This window comes from Lissotriton helveticus, chromosome 4_1 (assembly GCF_964261635.1).
Source record: "Lissotriton helveticus chromosome 4_1, aLisHel1.1, whole genome shotgun sequence".
In the NCBI taxonomy this organism is placed as follows: domain Eukaryota; kingdom Metazoa; phylum Chordata; class Amphibia; order Caudata; family Salamandridae; genus Lissotriton; species Lissotriton helveticus.
In genome coordinates, this window is record NC_136063.1 from 717,103,752 (window position 1) to 717,128,381 (window position 24,630).

At 43.6% G+C, this 24,630-nt stretch overlaps 1 protein-coding gene across 1 annotated transcript in view; it reads left to right on the plus strand.

The window, feature by feature from the left end:
- Positions 1-24,630, plus strand: part of LOC144827307 (maternal DNA replication licensing factor mcm3-like) — a 213,928-nt gene that overhangs the window by 55,632 nt on the left and 133,666 nt on the right. Inside the window, exon 8 of the mRNA XM_078685676.1 lies at positions 23,810-23,941. Coding sequence (XP_078541802.1) covers positions 23,810-23,941 — 132 coding nt within the window. The remainder of the gene's footprint in view (positions 1-23,809; positions 23,942-24,630) is intronic.

Below are 24,630 nucleotides of genomic sequence, written 5' to 3' on the forward strand. Positions count from 1 at the left end.
TCTTCACCCCACACTCTACGACCTAGGTATTGTGCTGCTACTTCAGGGCTGGAAAGCAATTCATAGACTCCGGAGGTTTTAAGTATTTAATATTAAACTAAGTATTTGTGTTGTCTTGTGTATTAATAAGCTTTCAGTAGACTACATAATTTTGTAAAAAGTTTGAGCGAAATATTGAACTAGGTCTTAACGTGCTCCTTTACTTTATGCTTATTTATATCAGTTCATGACCATTTGCTCCAAAAGCACGTTCCATGTACTGTGGAAATAAATGAATATTAATTTTATTTATTAAAGGTAGTTTTATATCCTGTACCTATCCTCCAGGGCAGCATAGGGTTTTTGCTGCTGATAAAAAAAATTATTACATTTACATAAGTAAACAAGCTTCTTTTAAAAGCTGATAGCGTATTTTTTTTTTTTTTTACTCCATTAGTTTGGAGAGAAATGAAAATCTGATCCCAACTTTGAGCTCCTTCTGTATATCCCAACAAGTAAATGGATGTACCCACGGAAGGCATGAATTGAACCTTGTAATTCTCCACACCCAACCTCGTAGACTACCCAATAATTACAGAAATATTAGGGACCGATCATTTTCTAATCTTGTTCAGTTTAGTTCTAGACTGCAACAGGAAGGGATAATCAAAGTACAAATTTAAAAATCGTCCCTGAGCAGTGCCTGGCCAGACAACATTCTTCGTGAATTAGCCCTTTTATTATATCAATCCTAACTTTGTCTCTAATCCATGGAATCAGCCAGACCACAGAGTAATGGTCTACAAAGTTTAAAATGTTCTAGACCAATTACTTGAGCAGACCTGCCGACTACACGTTAGAGTATATAATCAAAATTTGCTGTACGTAAGTCGTTCACCCAACCAAAAAGTTAAGAAAAACACATTTGAGAATACTAGATCTGCTGTGGTGGCAGTCGCTCAATGCCATAGCCTAATTGTGGCTGACAATTATACAAATACTATTTCTTCATGTGGAACGCAAAAAACGTTTTACTCCAATAAATTTTCTTCAGTGAATACCACTAAAGAATTAATTAAAAAATGCCCCCAACAATTTTCAACCCCTCAGCTGTATGCAGTACATTTTTTTTCCTTCTAGAAATTAGTAGACCGCCAATCCAGATGATTGGAGGTAATCAAACAATTCAGAATGTCATTCTGACTCCGATGTGAACAAGTACCCACCAATCTCCCAAATGTGGATCTTTCTAAATTTAAACACATTCGGTTCTTTTGAGCCTATTTCTATTGACAAATTTGAGACATTAATGAAAAATAGCAGATCTTTGGTATGCCCTATGCACCCTATCCCTGACTCCTTTCTAAAAACAAATTGCTCAACTGTATACTTTATGGTCCATATTAACATGTCACTGAGCAAGGGCTCTTTCCTTGACCTATGTAAACAGGCAGTCTTTTACCCCATCTTGAAGAAACCCACTGTAGATTTTAAAGATTTTAGGGCCATCCCTTTGCTTCCGATCATGGAGAAATTTGTAGTATCGCCAATCCAAGACTTTATTCAAAGCAACCTCTGTCTCCAGGATACTCAAGTAGGTGTTGGGCCAGATAGAGGTATTGAACATTCTATAATCTGTTAGTGAACTGAGCGGGGTGGTTGACGAGGATGACAGCCTTGAGTTTTCTTGACCTCACGGACACCTTCTACACCATAGATCACTCCATTCTTGCAAAAAACTACATACGTTTTGAACTGGCAACACTGTACTTTAATGTATCCCTTCATCTTTTTCTAATCCCTCCCGAAAAATCCAACTAGATCATGTTCAATCTGCATTGAAACTCATTTAATGGGGGTTTCCTCGAGCCCATTATGTTACATGTCTTATTCAACTTCTAGCTCAACCTACTTGCAGTCACCTTCTGTCCATGTAATGGCTTATTTTGCACAAATTACATTCCGCTGGTCAGTTTGCTTTAAAAGAATTCTGTAAATAAGGACCGTTCAGTCCTACACTTAGCATAAGAAAGCACCCAGGCTTGGCTGGAACAAAACATTCTGCAATGCAACCGAGCAAAAAAAAAGATTCTCCCATGTTTATTACAAAATTAGTAAATTCACAATTCCTCATGGCCTTTCCTCACCAACTACTCGAGTAATCTAGGAATTCAACTAGACCGTAGTCTTTTGCTAAATGTACAAATTGCCATCGCTGCTAAATCTTGTGCACTTAAATGTAGGACCTAAATAGCATTCTTTTAGTTTGTCTTTATCTCACAAAGTGATGGTGGCCAGTGGCAGTGTCCAACCTTGCCTGGACTTTGGTAATACAGTCCTTGACTAACCTCCCCATCCCCCCGACCCCCCTCCACCACAAAAGGAGCATTAACTGCCTACAAATTGTTCTAAATGCCATTGTTCGATCAGAATTTAACTTTAAAAAAACACAAAAAAAAAAACCCAAACCTGTCTAGCAGATCCAATTTAAGACTGCTAGAATATATAACAAAACAGTAATGGGATACTTTCCTATCCTACCCACGTGATCCTCTACTTCCTATACTTTTGTAGAACCCAAATTCAAGCTAAAAAAAATAGTGGACGATCTCATTTTTTTGTTTTTTTTAACAGATTTTTGTCATAAAACATAGTACCACCGTCGCATTTATAGCGAAATATAATAAAGTACAATACAGGTCATCTGCAGCATAAAGTCCATCTGTAAGGTCTCAGCCTCTCGAAATGAGCAAAAGGATACAGATCAACATGTCATAGAATCATCACACATCGCTCACATTATAGCGCTCTGAATTGAGGCCAAATGAGTGATCACAGGTGGCCCCGTTCAAAAACATAAACAAACAAAAATGAACACCTTCCCATCTCCCCCTCTACCCCACGGAATCTACTGCCCACCCAACGGATTTGAATCCTAAAAACAATATAATAAGGGGCAACCCTCCTCTATCGCCCTACAGTATGAGCTCATCACTGTTGGTCATTATCTGCCCAGAAGATCATTAACACATTTCTTAGTACTTGGCCATCACTGTATCAGAGACCTAAAAAAGCTAGACAGCCCTTCATTGGAAAACCTAGTCAGAAGCATCCCCTGTATCCTCGCCCTAACACCCCTGGATTTCAGCCAAATGGTGTCCCACGCCGGTGCTGACTTCATGCATCTCCTGCCCTGATGCGCCTCGCGGAGTAATGCAACCCCTTCCCATGTTGCCCATCGCTATACGTCTGCCCTCCAATCGGGGGAGCCTTCAGTATGTTTGCAGTGCATTGCGATGATATGCCTGGCAAGCATTAAAGCAACGTCAATGAATCAGGTGGTGATTTTTGTGCTTACGAGAGTGGATGCCCAGGAGAGAACTTGGGGGTCAAAGCACGGTCCATAGCCTCCACCAGCAGGGATTCTAAAGTCCAATAAAAGGTACACCGAGAGCACCCCCAGAGCATGAGGAGGATATATCCGTAGCATAATGGCAGTGCGAGCAATTGGGCGGGGTTGGTCGAAAGTAGACACTAAACTTCAAGGAAGTGAGGTATGCCTGATGGAGGACGTAACAATGTACAAGTCTGAAACTAGCGTTCAGGAAAATCTGAAGGGCCTCCCCCCATTTCTTAGCCCAGTCCCCATCTATCATGGGGGTGCCTATGTCCGGCTCGCAGCACTGTCGGGGGAGGGAGGCATACATCTTCTCTCACTGCATTTTACAATCCCGAGACTAGACGGTTGGTCTTGGAGGTGTCGCACAAGAAGCTGCAATTATGGAGCAGCCTGGGCTCCACACTGTGCCCTCCTCAGACCGTGTGCGCCGCCACTTTCAGGGTACCATACAATGCAAACTGATCCACAGGCAGGTCAAAATCCGCACAGTAGTCCGCAAATAGCCGCAGTACAAAATCTGCGTATAATGTGCCCTCTGTAACCAGACCCACTGCTGCAGAGTCCAGTAAGCACCCACCTCTACCTTATCCAATTGCCTGACAAGTGCCTGCAGTAGGAGGTCCGGAGAATATGGAAAACGTATCTGCGCTCAGCTAAGGACCCTCATCCAACAGGCCCTGAAGACTGCCAGGTCATGTCATCCAATGCAGGTGGCCCACCTCTGGTTGAGTACAGGGGTCCACAGCTGCTTCGAACCAGGGGGGCTCCAACTATTTCCTCATTCTTTAGCCTCCCTCCCTCGAAACAAGCACATACATCACTGTATTTGTGCTGCCAAATAAGAATAAAAATCTGGGCATTCATCCCACAGTCTGTTGCCAGCTGCAGTTTAGTCATTCCATATGAGATCAGTAAGGTTGGAGTCTAGGTACCGAAAAGTAGCACACAGAATCCCCAGTAGGAGTGCCAAAAATAAATAAATACAAAAGGCGGTGTAGCATCACCATCATATCCACGGCGATTTGGCCTGCCACCAAGAGGGGCAAGGTCTTTCAAAACCCTACACTCACTTGCTGATCTGTCACCACCGTTCCTATATTGCCCTCTAAGAGGTTAGGGAGAATTAGATGGATTCGCCCCTCAAGATGCTGCACCACAGTTGGCTCCCACCACATGTCACCTACGTCTGGGGACTCCTCCCTATCCCCATAAATCTGGAACAGGATGGTCTTTAGCCACTACAATTGAAGGCAAGAGGCCTCCCCAAATTTCATGAGGAAATATACTGCCCTCTGTCTCCGTGTGCAGGTTGCACAGGTAAAGCACCCTATTGTCCGCATAGAGGGAGATAAAATGAGAAACCCAGCAGGTCCAAATGCCTGCAGAGGGCATGTCCTGCATGCCAATGGCTCTACCGTGAGGGTAAAAAGCAAAGGGGATAGGGGATAGCATGGACTGGTGCCTCGCCCCATATTACACTGCCTTGAGATTGTGCAACCAGTACGGATCCTTGCTTCAGGGTCCACATAAAGTTAACAGGTCCTGGCTACAAAACTGTGTCCCAATCCCATCCAGAGCATAACCGCAGTGATAAAGCTCCAGTCTAGGCTATTGAAAACCTTCTCAATGCCTACAAACATTCATTCAGCCCAGTCTGGTAGCTGCGGACCCTCCCCCAAGATCGCCAGTAGTCTCCGAACATCAGGAGCCGTACACTGGCCTGGTATAAACCTGGACTGGTCAGTATGAATTAACCAGTATCTTGTGCAGAAGCACCAACGTGGGCAGGAACCAATAAACTTCAGCGATACAAATCTCTGCTTTTATAACCTCTGCAAGGCCATCAACCGCGAATGGTCCGGATAAAATCCCAATGAAAGTTTTTTTTTGTTGTTTTTTTTTTTTTTTTTTAAACGCTGGTGACTGGGGCAAACTTTTAGTCCCTCTCTTCCAATACTGTTTGAAGATTGGAGAAATACCAGATTCTTGGCGGGGGGGGGGAGTATAGTGGTCCCTCTCTTCAAAAAAGGACAAAGAACAAATTCTGCTTATTACAAATAGCTCTACTTGACGCCATGGGTAAAATCTTTGCAGCTTGTGTTTTGGATCACTTAAAAGACTGGGCATTTGCAAATAAAGTGATCCCTGAGACACAGGCCGGATTTCGCTCGAAGTACTCGCCATTGGATAATATAGCTGTACTTCAGACAGTACTTGACAAATCTGTTAAGTTAAATGCTCAAATTTTACATTGTGCTTTTATTGATTTTTCAACTGCGTTCGACAGCATAAATAGAACGACATTGTGGAGAAAATTGGAGAATCTGGGAATCCCTTCTGATCTTCTTACAATAATCATTTCCCTACATACAGCATCTTGGTGTAGCGTCCAGATGGTGGGAGAAAAAGGTCTAACTAAACCATTTCCTATGAAGAATGGGCTGAAGCAGGGCTGCTTATTAGCCCCCTTATTGTTCTCTATTTATATCCGTGATCTACCAGGGCACTTTTCCCAAATTAAGAGTTTCCCTCCAAAGTTAGAACAAGTAGATATACACTGCTTAATGTATGCAGATGACATCATACTCGATCGTACTCCAATTGGCCTGCAAAGAAATCTTAACTAATTAAGTCAACATGTAATTGAACATTTTCTGGTCCCAAATATATTTAAAACTAAAACTCTGCCTTTTTAATGGCAGAAGGAAACCTTTATCTTTCATTTGGTCATTGGGAGGTAAGCAAATTGAGACCGTAGAAGAATGTGTATATTTGGGCCGTACTTTTAAGCATAATCTACAAGATACAGCCCACCCTCAACAACTAGGGCGGAATGCAGAATCGCATGTTGGGGCATTACTGAGATTGTATTGTTCCACTTGAAATAGACACTTCAAATAGTTTTTGGAGGTCTATGGCATGAAAATCCCTCTGATATTATCCTATGCCATGGAATATCCTCAAATCAAAACATGGCAGCAGAGCAACATAAAGGAAGGAAATATACTTCCAAAACTGGTAAAAGTTTCCAAATCTGTCCCAGTTCAAGCTCCTCTCCTTGAGCTATCTAAAACTGGAATTTTGCCTGATTAATTTCTAATAACATAAGACCGGCATATAATCTCAAAACATGCAGATATTCGATAAAACCAGAGTTTTAGAGAGGGGGCGTCCCGGTATATATATATTAATAGGAATTTGCTGAAAGCCCTTGGGGTTTCAATATGCACTTTAGCACTTTTACAGGATTGTTCTCCAGCTATCTGAAGCTCTTTTTAAAACATATGGCCCCAAATATCAGCTATGAAAGGGATAAACAATACTGTATTCTACTAAAGCATTATAACCTCTTTGCTGAGAAAATAGTATTTAAAACACCTGCCTTATTTACAGTTCCAATTAGAGCATGAGGCAAGGTGTTGTATCCTCTTCTTACGCTTGGGTATTCTCCCTTTAGCAACTCTTCTAGCTAAGTGGGAAGGCACAAATAACTCTAAATGCATATGTGATCTATGCAAAGGCGGGCAACAAGATGTGCCACATGTTTTTTTAATTTGTCCCAACCAAAGGTTGGTAAAGGCTAGACGATGGTTTATATCGCCTATTCAGTTAAGATAAGATGCCATGTTAGCTCAAGATCTAATTATACGTGTAACTCTCCTAACGAGTTTGTCTTATCACTTCTTTATTTTTTGTACAAGTTTTTTGATATTTTAAAAAATGTTTAATTTTAGCATTTCTATTAACTGTGTTATATTAAACCATACTAACTAATCATTTTAATTAGAAATTCAATAGTTTTAGTCATGCCCCAAGAATAATAATGTTAAATATCTGTATTTGTTGATCTCTTGTTAGGTCTGAATAAAAAAAATATATATATATTTTTTTAATTAACCTAGTCGTATGGGGAAGTAAACATTGCTCCAGCACTCTGCAGAGGATCTTCTAGTTAACGTTCAACATTGACAGAGGTTGGAATGCAGTCATGTCTGCAGCAGACGTCCCCAGGTTGAGCAGAAGGACAATAAGAGCCTCTTACGGGGTGGGTGTCAAAAAGCGTCTTGCTAGTGTGTGCTTGATGGTATTAGGCTGCCAAGCAAGGAGTGAGGATGTTAAGATAAGCAGCATAAAACTCCACTGGGAGGCCATCTGTTCCCAGAACCTTCCCACGGGCCATTTGTCGGACCTCTGCTCAAATTTCCTCCTCCATAATATCATCCCCTAGGTACCACCTCCTAAGGAAAAGGCACTTTCATACACCGGATACACCTGGACCAATTTACAGCATGAATGAACCATCTGGTTCTTGGAGACCACATGAAATGGAAGCTGTGTGGGCATGGTATAGCTGTGGCTTGACTACATTTTTTAGTAGCCAGACCGACTTTTTAGTTTTAAAGTGCAAGTTGGAAAGATAGACATGGGCTCTTCTCTCTTATTAAGAACAAGGACAAAGTGGTAATTAGTCTTTCTTGATTTAAAATTCTGTACAATGAACATAAATGTGCAGGTCTACCCTAATAACCCCCCACCATATATTTACAGATGAGGCTTTAGAACCGGTTGTCATTTATGACCCCTAACTTATTATTCCACATTGCACCTACGAACGTGTAAGCCCACAATATTGGACCATCTAAACACCGATAATCAATGTTGTGGGTAGGCTGCAACCGATCTGATCACAAATATTCAGTATAAACTGCGTGCAGCCCTTGGGTAATGTCAGGTCTTAATAGTCCATTTACATATGTATCCACTAAAAGGAACCGATTCATCTCTTCGCGACTGGAGACACATGATAATGTTCTATGTGAACTGCACCTTTTTGTGCAGAATATTTTAGTGGGCCAGGTTTTATTTCCAAGCATGTGTTACCACCTGCACAGTGAAAAACGGAGTGGCTTTAAAGCAGCTGCTTCATATTTCACGTGAATGCTCTGCCTTGGGGCCAGCACAAGTTCGCAGCTGCTCTGTCGGCAGCACATTCCCCGTAATGTGTCGCATTTCCTTTATTGCACTGGGTGCACCTTTTTAACGGTGCACCCGGCGCTATGAAGGAAAATGTGCCACCTGTGTAATGCGACCCCTGGGGAAGGAATGTTGCCCATCCCGAACCAAGGCCCAGTAGTTACTGTCTGGTCAAGAAATTAGAACACATCGGTGGCTACTCCGCTATGGTGGAGGAGCGTCGCCCCACCAGCCCCCCCAAAAAATAAAATAAAACAAACCCTTGTTTCTTATAGTTTTATTTTTGTTCATGTAGCTGATGCTTGAGGGCAGGGCAAGGGGGATGGCAGGCTGATGTTCAGTGCGCATGACTGGCTGGCTGGCCATCTCAGGACAGCTAAACAATCATGTGCACTGAATCTCTCTCAAACCTGAGCTGCATTGCTGTGTTAAAGAGAGCAGGCACGGGCTCCAAGTCTTAACTGGGAGTGGAAATCATTGGCACTCAGGCCAATCCTGACGCTGCTTTCAGCAGCATGAAAGCAGTGTCTGGATTAGCCGCAGTGGACTCGGGGAGCCTGTGCCTGCAGTATAGTAGAGTGCGGCAGGTAAGCGATTTGTGTGTTTAAAAAAAAAAAATGGTCTCGTCATTTGTCCTTCTGTTCCCATTTCTCTGCCACTTTATCGACGCACCAGCTGCTAGTGTTGAAACATTGGTTTATGTTCCTATTCTTAAATAAAAATTGTGACTAGTCCCAGCTGTAAAATCCTTTCCAGCATGAAAAAGACAAAACCACACCACTGTACAGTAGGCGCTTCCGAAATGTGCCATTTGTCAAAACTGTAAAAAAAAAAAAATACAGGGAAGCCAACAAAGCGCTTTTGTCAAGAAATTTTGGGGTGTCTTGGGGCTGTGAGAAATCAGTGTGTACTAGAGGAAAAACGTAGCTGCCCAATTGAACATTGGCATAATTAAGATAGTTGCATAAATGTGAAAATATGATTCAGTAATATGTTCATATTAGTTTATTTGCAGAGGCGGCCCCCGAAGGGGGCCTCGAGGGCTCACGCCATAACCAATGCCGAGCACTGGGAGGAACCAGTTTTTGGTGCGCTGAGGCACCCAGAAGCAGGAGAAACACCTGCGGGGGGGGGGGGGGGATATAAGCGCTGCTTCACCAGGTAAACTCCTATCTTTGTGGAGCAGGGGAGCAGCATCGGCGCTACACAAATTTTGTCACCTGGGTGGAGGCGAAGCCCTGTCCGAGCTTGTGGCGAAGTCCTGTCCGAGCGTGTGGCGAAGCCCTGTCCGTGAGCTCTTGAAGGGGTCAACCCGTCTCACGAGACGAGGACGACCGGGGGCCCACCCCTGCTCCCCTGAGCAAGCAGAGGCCGATCACGGCCGATTGCAGCGGAAAGCAACCTTTGAGTCAAGGGGTCGTCTGAGAAGAAGAGGAGGACCGGGTGCTCGCCCCGGCTCCCCCTAGCATCAACGGGACAAGCACCTTTGCCAGCCCACAGGGCGAAAACTGCAAGATCCTGCCCAGGTGCCTTTGCAACGAAGAAAGAGGTCGACCAGGTGCCAACCCCGGCCCCCCCACCCCTTGGACAAGTGGAGGACGATGTAACAGCCAACTGAGGTAAAAAAAAGCGATCTTGGGGGGGGGGGGGGGGGGGAGAGACAGGGGAGACACACCTTACAGCTTCACCTAAGGCCTTCCTGCACCGCCAGAACGGGGACTGACCATGAGGGAAGGCCTTGCATAGCCTCCTCGCACGTCCCGTCGCAGATGATCCGGGAGCGTGCGCCAATGAGAACGAGCACAGGGGAGGAGAGCAACTCTTAAAGAGACGGGCACAACAGCTGTTAGTTCACCGGCAAAGCAAAACCAAAGGGGATGATGGACGAAGTGATGAACATTGCAAGCACTTACCCCAGTCAATTGATCTGGGTTTAATCCATCATCATTCTTTAGCTCACTCCGCCACCCCAGTTCAGACATGACCATATGCAAATCAGTCTGACCCTGTGCCTCATGGGAACAGTCCAGCCCGAACTGCCAAGCCATGTCTTCTCTGGACTGGAAACGAGCATCCTGGGACCAGTTTCTGGCTAATCAGCCAGGCAAGCTTGAATCCAGTGGCAAAGTGAGCAAGGGACCCACTTCTGGGCATACCCTGCCAACTTAGGGTGAACAAAGCAAAACCAAAGGGGATGATGGACCGAGTGTTACCCAGAAACCAGTCCCCGGATGCTTGTTTCCGGTAAGACCTGGCTTGGCAATTCGGGCTGGACTGTTCCCATGGGGCACAGGGTCAAGATTGATTTGCATATAGCTGGGTCTGAACTGAGGTGGCGAAGTGAGCTAAAGAATGATGATGGATTCAACACAGATCTGTGACTGGGTGAGTTTCTGAAAAGTTTCAGCGCTCCATCCATCATCTTTGTGTTTGCTTAGTTCACCGGCAAAGCAGACGAAAGTGAACAGGACCAAGCGTGCGTCTGGACTAACCCCCCCCCCCCCCGATCTCCCCCCCTTTCAGGAAATAGTGCTCGGGCGCTCAGCCACAGCCTGGATTATTTTTATAGTAAATGCTAAAGTGCTTGCAAGGGTTTTTTTTAGTATGTATTTAAACTGATTTGGAACCAGGAAATTGATCTAACTTTACTGATAGTGATTTTGAGATCAATTTAAATTAATTAAAACACCTGTTTTTCATCTGATACAACACTCACTGGATAGACAAAGTGGTAACAGCTCACTATAGTAAAAAGCTACACGGGAAGTAGTTTTTATAAAAAGTTTATATTTCAAATTTGCATTTCAAGGGGTACAGTTTTTTAAAAAACAATCAAGAATATTCAGCAATATACAAGTGCACAAGACATATATCAATTGTTCTTTGAAAACCACTTGCGTTGTAGTCCACTCTTTTTAAGTTATAACACAACGTAACTAAGCCAATATAACCCAAAAATAACGTTGTGTAGAATTAATCGCACAAAAAAAGAAGAGATGTGGACTGATGTGTCGCCGTTTCGGCCTTATTGTTGACTAATTTTCAAGGCCATCTCAGGACTTTCAATCTTAAATCTAATAAGACCCCCTGTAAAAGATACAATAACCATATTGTTACCTCTTTATTTAACATGTGCTATTTACAATTATCAACCCGTGTGCTAAGTGAAAAGAGATATCAAAATTTGTGCGTATTGTTCTATACAGTGACAAATTGTTATTCGACTTTGTAGAAGAACTGTATCACAATTGTCTAAGTTCTAGTTAAAACATTTCTCAAAAGTTTTATCAGTTATGTTCAGACTTTAATAAGCAAAGAATTTCAGAGTATCGATTATTCAAATGCCGGTGGAGAAAAGTAATCATTGTTCTGGGCATTTATAAACCATGCTGGAATTCCAAAGAAAATCAATACTGATCCAGACTCGTAGTCTATGCAATTCAAATAGGTTATATACTGTTTGTTTTTTATAGATCTCTGCTTTGCAAAACAGTATCCAGTACTATTTCCGTCCTTTGAAATCAAGTTCAAGCAAATGTATTAAAAGACTACAGAAAGTTACAAAAAGTTACTCGAAGGTTTACCTATGTCTCCTATTGGACAGCTTCGATTATGTTTTTGGTACAGGACCTTTATTTCTTTTGTATCAACTGTACCTGTCTAAGGAGAAAAGACTTAATCGTATTTTTGTCCAGACACAAAAGATGTATCTGCATACTCATAGGAGCATCACAAAACATAAGTTCACAAAACTGCGTACCTGATTTGTTGAAATTTGTTTTGCACTAAGGTATAGAAGTATAATTTATCCGCTGTCCCAGTAAGAACCTAAAGGAGGAAAGGGGCTGCGTATTATTAGATGCACTAAATCTAGCATTTGGTGTCTTTAAATGTGGTGGTTGATGATTATTTACTGGCTACACATAACTGTGATAGATCTAATTTAAAGATGAATCGGAGATGACAGCCACTCCCTTGTGGTCCACAAAGTAACTGTCAAATGGACATTTTTATCAAAACCGTAGTAGGGTTTAGCCTGATAGTCAAGCCTACCGAACACTGGTAGATAAGATAGCTAAAAAAAAGCCACTGCACTGTGGTCCACGAAATTACTGTAAGATAGATATTTTTATTGAAAACAGTGGTTGAATATAGCCTGGAAATCAAGCCTGCCAAGCTTTATTTGAGGAGAATGCTGTTTACAAAAAGCTGGTCAATCGGTATCTTGTCGCATCATTTGTGAGACTGAGCCACGCCGGAGGAATCTCTAACATAAGTAAGTCAGGCTGTTGCTTCGTGAATGCTCTCGCACCCAAAAATAGTGTAGAAATACCGTATTTTAATAATAACTTGGAGCAAGTACGCTAGCCCTTTAGCATGCGTTTTAAGTAATCTAGTTCAGTTGCTGCTTTAGACTTAGCGGAATGAGGCAAATAGGCGATGTCTTTTAACTGTTTTTTAACTGTGTTCTGCAGCTTTTTGTAAACCGCATTCTCCTCAAATAAAGCTCGGCAGGCTTGATTTCCAGGCTATATTCAAGCACTGTTTTCGATAAAAATATCTATCTTACAGTAATTTCGTGGACCACAGTGCAGTGGCTTTTTTTTTTTTTAGCTATCTTATCTACCAGTGTTCGGTAGGCTTGACTATCAGGCTAAACCCTACTACGGTTTTGATAAAAAATGTCCATTTGACAGTTACTTTGTGGACCACAAGGGAGTGGCTGTCATCTCTGATTCATCTTTAAATTAGATCTATCACAGTTATGTGTATCCAGTAAATAATTAACATCAACCACCACATTTAAAGACACCAAATGCTAGATTTAGTGCATCTAATAATACGCAGCCCCTTTTCTCCTTTAGGTTCTTACTGGGACAGCGGATAAATTATACTTCTATACCTTAGTGCAAAACAAATTTCAACAAATCAGGTACGCAGTTTTGTGAACTTATGTTTTGTGATGCTCCTATGAGTATGCAGATACAGCTTTTGTGTCTGGACAAAAATACGATTAAGTCTTTTCTCCTTAGACAGGTACAGTTGATACAAAAGAAATAAAGGTCCTGTACCAAAAACATAATCGAAGCTGTCATTAGGAGACACAGGTAAACCTTCAAGTAACTTTTTGTAACTTTCTGTAGTCTTTAATACATTTGCTTAATCTTGATTTCAAAGGACAGAAATAGTACTGGATACTGTTTTGCAAAGCAGAGACCTATAAAAAACAAACAGTATATAACCTATTTGAATTGCATAGACTACGAGTCTGGATCAGTATTGATTTTCTTTGGAATTCCAGCATTGTTTATAAATGCCCAGAACAATGATTACTTTTCTCCACCGGCATTTGAATAATCGATACTCTGAAATTCTTTGCTTATTAAAGTCTGAACACAACTGACAGCTTTTGAGAAATGTTTTAACTAGAACTTAGACAATTGTGATACAGTTCTTCTACAAAGTCTAATAACAATTTGTCACTGTATAGAACAACAATACGCACAAATTTTGATATCTTCTTTTCACTTAGCACACGGGTTGATAATTGTAAATAGCACATGTTAAATAAAGAGGTAACAATATGGTTATTGTATCTTTTACAGGGGGTCTTATTAGATTTAAGATTGAAAGTCCTGAGGATGGCCTTGAAGATTAGTCAACAATAAGGCCGAAACGTCGACACATCAGTCCACATTTCTTCTTTTTTTGTGCGATTAATTCTACACAACGTTACTTTTGGGTTATATTGGCTTAGTTACGTTGTGTTATATCTTAAAAAGAGTGGACTACAACGCAAGTGGTTTTCAAAGAACAATTGATATATGTCTTGTCCACTTGTATATTGCTGAATATTCTTGATTGTTTTTTAAAAAACTGTACCCCATGAAATGCAAATTTGAAATATAAACTCTTTTTATAAAAACTACTTCCCGTGTAGCTTTTTACTATAGTGAGCTGTTACCACTTTGTCGATCAAGTGAGTGTTGTATCAGATGAAAAACAGGTGTTTTAATTAATTTAAATTGATCTCAAAATCACTATCAGTAAAGTTTGATCAATTTCCTGTTTCCAAATCAGTTTAAATACATACTAAAAAAAAACCCTTGCAAGCACTTTAGCATTTACTATATTCCAGCCCAAGCTCGCAAGGGTTTATTGGGTCACCCACCTATATATATTTGGATTATTTTTAGGCATATTTTCAGGCATTTCTTCGTATCCGCAGTAACTACACACACAAACTGAGACTGCCCCTCTTCACACAATACACGTGATGGGAGCAAAGGAGCAGCATGTGGTGCATAAGGGCTGGTGGCAGCATACCGCCTTACCCCCGCACCACTCCAAAGCCCCCACCAGGTACAGTCCAGCCGGCCGACAATCACACAGAAGATAGCAAGGCAATGGGACAAAGGCACCCGGAAGATCTAAACGAACTGCTGCGAAAGATCAGGGCGGCATCAGAGGTCCATAGAAGCAACTGGCTGCAGCCTCACCTGTTGCACGATGCTGGAGAGGGGCAACCAACCAGCAACTGCAAGACATCAGCGCACCAGCAGCCAAGAGGAGAAGGAGAGTGCCAGCCAAGCTGGCGGAGGCAGCAGCACCCAGCAAATCCCAACAATTGCACTACTGTTGCTGAGGAGCTTGGGTATGGAAGGATTAGGGGCAACAGAAGCAGAAACAGAGGGGAGGTTTTAGGGTTGCCTTGGCACGTAATGGACCCAGGCCAGGTTTGCCAGGAATGCTTAAGGGGCCAGGGCACACCAGAGGTTTGGGGGGGGGCAAAAGTAGGATCACCCATAGCCAGCATGGGGTGGTGCGACCACAGCAAGCAACCTACTCGCCGCCCCCCCCCCCTGCACCTGAGCCATACGCCCGGTCCAGCATCATTGACCACCAGGGCCACAGGTTTAGCAAGCCTCATACCGCTAGTAGTCAAAGAAAGTATGTGGAGGAAGGAATTTATTGAAATTTTTTCACTGCTAGAGATACAGATAGAGGGGCTTGATCTGACTAGCTGCGATAGGAAGGATGACGATAAAAAGGAAAGGTGGAAGGAGCAAAAGGAAAGTAATTTTGACAATTGGCTAAATGCATTCAGGATAATGGCATGCATAATTGTAGAGAAATTTCCGCGCTGCGCAGCCGATCTATGGCTTTACGAGGCCAACATCCATAATGCACAGTCCATTCCCGGGCGATGCCTGGCTAGAATATGATAAGTGTTTCTGTCTCAAATTGCAAACGCACCCAGAGATGGAATGAGGAGGATTTATCGGGTTTCATCCATAAAATGATGGTGGCCAGGGAGGCCAAAACCTGGACAGGGAAGAGCGAGCAGTCCTTTCCGGGTTCCTTCCACATGGGGAGGGGAGGCCTTTCCAAAAGACCAAACCATTCTACGAATAGAAAGCTCCACATACTGGCAGGACAGCTGCAATTTGCTGGAAATTCGAGACGAACGAATGTACCTACGGGGCCTTGTGCAAATGTCAGCATATTTGCTCCTCCTGTGGCGGGGGACACCTGGCAGGGTGCAGACGCAACCAGTAACAATGGGGAGACTAAAAAGAAAAAGCAGAGAGGACCTTGGGTAGAATTGAGGGCCCCCTCCCACATGAGCAAGGGGTTGGTGATCTCACCACTGGGGGTGGTCCCCAAAAAAGAACCAGGACAATACCGGCTAATTTACCACCTGTCCTTCCCAGGGAGTTGATTGGTAAATGATGGGATCAGAAGCTTGCTCAGTGGGTTACGCTACGGTAGATGACACTATTGACCTAGTCAGAGCGGCAGGCCCTGGGGCTCTCGTGGCAAAATCAGACATTGAATCATACTTTCGCTTACTCCCTGGTCCACCCCTCGAGTTTCCACCTACTAGGGTTTCAGTGGGGATGGAGAAATGTACTTCGATAAGGCCATGCCTATGGGGTGCTCGGTATCCTGTGCCTACTTTGAAATTGTCAGCACCTTCATAGAATGGGCACTACACATCTGGCATCCCCCAGGCGGGAAACTCCATTACTTGGATGATTTCCTTCTCACTGGCCTGGCTGCATCAACCGAGTGTGGCGACATCCTGGCAGCATTTGTGAAGTTAGCGGAGGATTCAGGGATACCCCTTTCAGCAGAGAAAACAGTGGGCCAAGTGACAGAATCACATTCCTGGGGATAGAACCAGACTCAATGGCAAGGACGTCTAGGCTCCCTTCTGAGAAAGTGGAGGATTTCAGGGAGGAAATCAGGGGCCTCTGCAGGCGTGAGAAGGCAACACTGAGGGATCTCCAGAGGCTAATAGGCAAACTCAATTTTTCAGCCAGGGTTATCCCAGCAGGTAGGGTGTTTGCTAGGCGCTTAACTCAATTAACGTGCAGACTTACCCACAAGCACCATCACGTTAGGCTCAGGGCAGAAGTCAACAGGACCTTTTTAATGTGGGGATACATTCCTGGCAGATTTCAACAGTATGTTGATCTGGAGAGAAGGCTGGGTCACTAGCAGACAGATTGTGCTGGTCATGGACGCTGGCAGCACAGGTTTTGGGGCAATCCTGGGCAGTAAATGGTGGGAGGGCCAATGGCCTAGCAACTGGGACAGGCAGGGCATAACCAGCTCTATCACTTTTCTGGAACTTTTCCCCATCATGGTAGCGCTAACCATATGGAAACGGGAATTGCAGAACATGAAGCTGACACTATGGTCCGACAACAAGGGCATAGGGATGTATGACGTTACAGCGCATGCTTTTACCACGCATGCTTTTACAACGCGGTTTTTACATCGCATACCATTACAACGCATAGCGCTTTGGGGTGCTGGATAGTGAATAGTTTAATTTACTATTCCAACTCCAGTCCCCGTGGACACTAGGGAAGGTGTTGGAGAGTAAATTAAATCTATTCCCTATCCTAGAGCGCCCCCCAGCGCAATGCGTTGTAATGGTTTGCATTGTAAAAGTTGCGTCGTAAAGGCACTGCGTGGTAAAAGTTGTGTTGTAAAGGATGTTTCCCAGGGCATAGTACAGGCGAATAATAGGGGATCAGCCAGGTGCCCAGACACACTGCGATTAATGCGCCGACTAGTTAAATTACAGTTAGAAGGAAACCTAGACCTGAGAGCACGCCACGTACTAGGGTGGAGAACGAGGTATCAAACGTCCTGTCAAGATCACAAACTGACAGATTAAGGCAACTGGCAACTGGGGCGGAGCCGAACATGACCCCTTTCCCAACTGTGGGGCCTGGCGGAGTAGATCTATCAGAGCTGCTTAACCAAGCCCTTGCCCCGGAAGCAGTCAAGAGATATAAAAAGTACATTGGAACTGTAATGTGGGTAGGGGGCATGCAGACCCTGGGCGATGTGGGCGCTACACGCAGGGCAGTGGAGAAGTCCATCCAGTGGGCATTTACTGCAGGAAATCCAGGTCATGGGCACATGCCCACCTGTCCGCCTTGGCACATTACACAAAACTAGAGACAGGGCAGGACCCCGTGGCCTCTCATATCAAAGCGGCGATGAAAGGGTGGAAACGCGCAGAAGGCACGAGGAGGGACAGCAGGCGCCCAATAGATAACACAAAGCTGGGCCTACTGTTGGGAATGCTGGGTGACATAACAAAGTACACCTTTGATCACCTCCATGTTTAGGCCGCATTCTCCACCGCATTCTTCGGGCCATTCCGCCTCAGCGAATTAGTGACGCCCACAAGGGCCAGGCCAGCCAAACACTGCTTACAGGCAAACGATGTGACACCAAGAATAAAGGAACTAGAGATACAACTGCGGCAGTCAAAGACAGACCAGACCAGCAAAGGGGCAGTATTAAAGCTAAAATGCATCGAGGATCAGAGCTGCTGTGCAGTATGTCACATGCTAGCATTCATGGCAGTGCCGCTGGCGAAGGGCCCCTGTTCAAACACAGAGACGGCACACAATTGAGCAAATTCCAGTTCACAGCAGTCATGTACCTCGCCCTCACCAAAGCCGGGCTGCCACCAGCGGGTTTTCGGTCACGTTCATTCAGGATAGGGGCAGCAACAACAGCTGCGCAACATGGGATGTCCGAGGCAGGGATACAGGCGGTAGGTAGATGGCGGTTGCGGACATACCGGACCTACATGAGAGTACAGTTGCTATAGAACCACTGTGATTGCCGTGAGAGGACAGGGGCGCCTCTCCCAAGGGCAGCAGCAGATTGACACTTTGATCATTGCCTCGGCAGTAAGGAGACCACGCCTGGTATGGGTGGTGGGCCATTCTTTGATAACGCAAATGCAGTCCTGGTGGCGGCGAGGGGGCCACTGACGGGAAGGATGACCATTGGACACATGCATACGGTGGTTCGGCCAACCAGGAATGAAATGAGACCAGCTGCCCGGCTACCCTAGAGGACCTGAATCCGCACGTGGCATGCCATCCGGACATTTTGATCATCCATTTGGGGGGGGAACTATTTGGCTAGACTGGGTAGGAAAGCACTCCTCCTCGATATACCGTGAGATCTCACAGAAACAGCCAGGTACTTCGGGAGCACCAGCATTCTTTGGTCGGAGCTGATCAGCAGAAGTAAGTGGTGCGGGGCTGAATCGCACAAGGCAGTCTAACTCGAGAAAAGAGCTGAACCTCGCTGTGAGCAAGTTCTGCAGAACAAATGGACTTGAAAGTATGAGGCACGGGCTCATACACACGGGTCGTCCCGAATTTTATGCAAAGGATGGCGTGCACCTGCCGGAGGAAGGCATGCGAGTGTTCTGGAACAACCTGTGGGGTGGCATGGGTCTAGCAGGTTGCAGATAAAATGGAGCACGAGGAGCATGGGGGAGCCGCAGGAAGACGTAAGCCTCCCTGACGGTGTGGTGAAGAGCTACGGGGGCCAATGGTTGGTACGGAGGCACAGCGGAGGGCGGTGTGCCAGAAAAAGACCACTTACCTTGGGATACCTCACGTCTGGGTGAGTTGGCTTAAGGGCGGTGTGTAGGACCACTCACTTTCGGATGCCTCACAGCTGGGTGAGTTGGCCTACCAAAAGGGGGTAGCAAACAGACTGCACTCGCAGCCCAGCCCCCTCCGGATGGCAGGGCACAAAAGAGTCTAACAAGGTAGCGAGTTGTGGCCTAACTCCGGGACAGAAGCTACCCCCTGCGCAAAGAGAGCGCAAATCCAACCAAGCAAAGAAACTACCCAGAAGGGATAAGAAACCAGACAAGCCTGCAAATTAGCTAACCAACGAACTGTCAGTCTAATTTGCTAATTGGCAATGTACATATGATTTATGGAAGATATGGCGTATGACAAAATGCATATGATTTATGACACAAATATGACAGTTCACCAATGATTATGACCAGGGAATGCAAATTATGACAAGTATATACATGTGTTCCTAATAAAACTGCGGCCAACAAGTGAGCACTACAAGACACAACTGCATGTTGGATTCATTCTAAGGGATACAGTGGGGGAATGTTGCATGAACTCTGGAGTAGGCACAGTGCGGGGGTTATGAGCTCTGAATAATGTGCAAGCTGGAGATGCAATCGTGAAAGCAAACAGTTCAATTTATGTTTGCGATATCAAGTGCTCATTGATTTTGGGGACCAAATTGGATGCTACTTGGAAGTAAGGGGTACATCTGAAATTGTAGTTTCAATCTTTTGTAAAAAAAAAAAAAACTAAAACTGCTAATGACATGTCAAAAACCCAAGTTATACCAAATAGAATATTAAATCTTAACCTTAAGTAAATGGCATAGTTTTAGCAGATAGAAACAGTTAGTCCTGGTTTAGCATAATGTACCAGTTGCAAATGAACTTGTATACAATGCGTTCTGAATTAAATAAAATGACCTATCTATATAAAAAAATTCCATAGTATGGTCTTTAGAAATAGTTAATAATTGTTACCCTGCCTGAATCTTCCTGGTCCTATTTTATCATGTAACCTAATCGAGTCATCATTTATTCCAAATTGGGAACTTGTTTATGTAGAATGTTTCGAAAGGAAATATTTAAAATGGCATTTGTTAAGTTATGAATAGTGTCAAACGTCCAGCACATTGACCACAGCATAGCCAGTTAATAAAGCCTATACAGAACTGTCTCGCAAGGAGAGATGTACTGGACTTATTCATCAGTGCATGACCAAAGCAGCAATCCCTTTATGTACTGGTCAAATAAAGGTGGTAAAAAGTCATTTATGGGGAGTGAGCAATAAATTACTCTGTACAATTTTGCAAAGTACATGGTGAAAGTATGACTACGTTAAAGGTATTGAGAGCCTCCTTGATGGCGATTATATGTAAGACAGATGAATGATCTTTGTGAGATCTTAAATACTTAATTTGGGAAGATGGAACACTACCAATGCAAGCAATATAGTGGGTCTAAACAGAGTTCATTGAGAACCTTGTTCAACCTCTACCAGTTAAGGCTGAAGCAGCAGATGTTTCCGGAGGGGAACAAATGTGTGAAATTATTAAGGAATCACAAGCAATATTGTTAATTAGCACAATAAGAGCACTTTGCCAACTTGGTAAAAAAGAAAAATGCAATGATCAGGATGACATAGAAATGGTTCCAATCGAATTAAGATAACTAAGATATGAATTTTCAGAGGTTGCAATGAAAAAAGAACACCAATTAAGGACAATAGCAGTGTTTGACTGTAACTTGGACATTTTCAAGCTGCCTATGATGGAGTGGAGATCAGCGGTTTAGTCCAGTCTTCCAAGCCACTTAGGCCAACGTTTTTTATTTGTCATTTTTTTGGAAGCCACTCTTACTGCAGTGCAAGGCAGAATGCTGAAGTTAGGAGTATCCCTCCGAGTTGATACTTGATCTGAGCTCTCACTGAGCCCTTGGTTTTGGCACCAAAAGCTGTCGGACAGAGCTAGTTTTTGTACCTTTTGAGGTATTTGTGGCTGGATTCTCTGAACTATCTTGTCCTGTGTTCAGTCTTAGAATAACAGAACAGTGACTAAGTTCTCCAGTGGGCAAGGCAAAATGCTGTGCACAGGGGTTTTGTGGACTTGGCTACTACTTTTCAGTGATCTAGTGGCAGTTGTATTTTTTGAAAGAAAAGAGTGTGACAAACCGGCAAGGTCAGATCTTTCTTTGGGAGCGTTGGTGCCTTATCTAGGTTCTCAAGAGGCCAAACAATGACAAAGTCCCACTTTGTTGCTGGGAATGTTACCCAGGTCAGTCTCCAGCAAGAGCTCCCTACAATGTCCAGTGGACCCCATACCCGTCTGGGGCAGTTACTTCTCCCATGAAGGAGGAATACTCCTTCAGCTCTTTGTGTCCCAGAGGTAAGCGAGAACCCAGTCAACAGACTAAGAGAGAATTTCTAGTCCTTGGGTTCCAGGAGAAAGCAGGATACCACTGGGTCCTATTCAAAGGCAGATTCTGACACTGCCTACCTCCTTGATTTTCCACAAGAGCCACGAGTTTTTATGAGGTGGTGGTGGGTTGTCCTTTGCACTCTGTGCCCTTAGCCAACAAGTGCACAAAATCCCTACAGAATCCGAACAGGCTAGCCATCACGCTTTTGCGTAAATTCCTGTTTACCTGCCTGCAAACTATCCCAGAAGCTTTTGTTCAGGATGATAGGACCCTACAACCTGTGTTCAGAGCTCTTTAACTCATCCCAGGGCTTGTCCTATTGTAATTCGTTTTGAACCCCCCCATATGCCCTGAAAAATGACTGTCCCAGGAACACATTGTTCCCCCCCCCTTCCACCTACAGAAAGTAGGGACACTGGTATGTGAGGTTCCCCCATTCCGAGACCTCCAACAAACAACCCTGTTCAGTGTCATTATATGAATGCTCACCTATGAAGCCCGCATTACCTCGGCCGGTTTAAACCATATCGAACCGCTGAACTTTGTTGACCGTACTCAAGATCGGTCTTTTGACAGTTACATTATGCTCCCCGACGAAGGGCCGCTGCCCGAAATGCATTGGAGCTGGATGTAATTTGACATTTTTGGATATGGATTGAATCTTTGTTGAACTGAAAACTTTATGGACAATGGATTAAAGTGAACATTTGTCAACAAACTGAAAATAAACGCATGAAAAGCAACATCGTTTACTTTTTGCATAACTTTGGAGGATTTCAACAGCTTTGAGTGCCTTTAGGGATGTTATCAATTTCCAATTGATCACACTCACTTTATTATATGAAGAGGACCACATCCAGCCTGGTGCTTTGTAGATACTTGACCACTACAGAAAGCTGTGTTCTAAGAGATGACTGGGATCACCCACTTCCCAGCTTCTTTGCTCCCTAAAGTAGCTTTGTCTCCTGGCAAGAATACCTTTTCAAGCTTCATCAAGGCTTAATTGGAAGCCTAACAGAACTGAATTGATTGTTGCTAAAGTCTATAGGCAGCACAAAGTATTATTTTATGTAGCTACCTTTTCGACTATAGTTATCGGTCTCCATCTAGGTGACCACTGAACTAGTATTTTTGTTTAAAGAAATTTAAAAATTACGAAATATATTTTTTTTCTGTCTTTAAGTGTGCATATTTCACTTTTAATCTCAACTTGCCATCTGCCATCTTCACATGAAAGCATTCTATTCTAAATGCACAGTAAAACGGCTATCTTGCAGTTGGAAATTGTTTGGTATAATGTTCTTAACATTTAGCATGTCAGATGTTTGTACATAAAGCACCAAGCTGTGTGGGTTACAAGGCACACTTAAGAGTGACCATCATGAAATAACTTGCTTTACTGCAAGCCAGAAGTCTTTCCTCTGACAAGTGTTAACTATGGGGTTTTAGGCTGCTGATAGTCAGACCAGAGTGGGTGGTGGACCTGTAAACCTGTTTTTCGAGATGCACAAGCAGAAAGTGTAAATCTACACTGCTGTCCACGTGACATTTAATTTGCATGACACTCCTGTATGACTTGCACTAAATTACTGAGGCCAAAGTCCAATAAGCCAATTGGGTGTGGTCAACTGTATGTCCTATTTAGGGAACACACACACAGATTGACAGGCAGTTTCATAGTGTCACAAGACCATATTGTTTACCCCTATTTCTCAGGTGTTTCATGTGGGGAAACAGTTCAAGGTGTAGCCGGTTAAATGTTGTCTTACATTTGCCTTGTCGAATGCCTTCAGAGAAAAATTAACTTTATAATAGCTTTACAGTTCAGTATTACAATTGTCCTCCTTTGCATGATTTTTATTGTTGCCGAATGTATGATTCTCCTAGAGCACTCCACTCTGGCAAATCTCTCAGATAGTTTAAAGTAATCCGGTTTGATGAAGCGCATGACTTGGTTGATCACTAAGCAGTATTATAACTACATATGGGGTAGGATATCATGACTAAAACCTGTGCTCTAATCTTGTTTGTGGGTGGAATTGATTTAGTTGTCTTGCAATAACATTTTAAAGGCCCCGTTCTTATAATTGAAATGTAATTGTTATTCAAAGGTGATCCTTCTGTTGCGAAGTCCCAGCTTCTTCGATATGTGCTGCATACCGCTCCAAGAGCTATACCTACCACTGGTAGGGGATCATCTGGAGTAGGATTGACGGCTGCTGTTACTACTGACCAGGAAACAGGTACATTTTGTTTTGGTAGTTTACCTAAAATGACCTTGAGAAACATTTAAGAACAGTTGTTGCTGTATACTCGAAGGAGTTCTATCGTCGCAAGTGTACAATACATTTTGCTGCTTTTGTAATCCCATAAAATGAGAATATTGCAATATTTGCATTTTCACAATTTCCATTAAATTATTTCTGGCAGCTATTGTAGATAAATGCGTTACAAAACCCTTCGAGACAGCATGGTTTACATGGTCTACTGGTTTAGAATACACTTTTTTTATGAAGAGGACAGGTGGGAGTGCATTTCTTGCTGTAGCATTAATGCTATGCTCTGTAATCGGGCAGTATAAAAGGTAAGCTAGTCTGAAGTGTCTGCTCATGCCACTGGAAGCACAGAAGGATTGTTTCAGGACCTATCTTAAAATTGCCACTCCAATGTCAATGGCCAATTACTTCAATATAGACAGGAGGGACGATGCAGGGAAATTGTGAACTTCATCCTTTAAAGTACTGTTCCAAAAACACATGCATTCCAGGTGTTTAATCATCCAATGTTTTCTGAACGTAAACCTGCTGGCTTTGGAGGGAAGAGTCTGTCGAATGACGTTTCCGTACAACCCAACAGGATTCATGGGAATCGAGCTTTGATTATTCCTCGACTAAGTTGTGAAGGTGATTGAGAATGGGGAGTTGAAATCTAG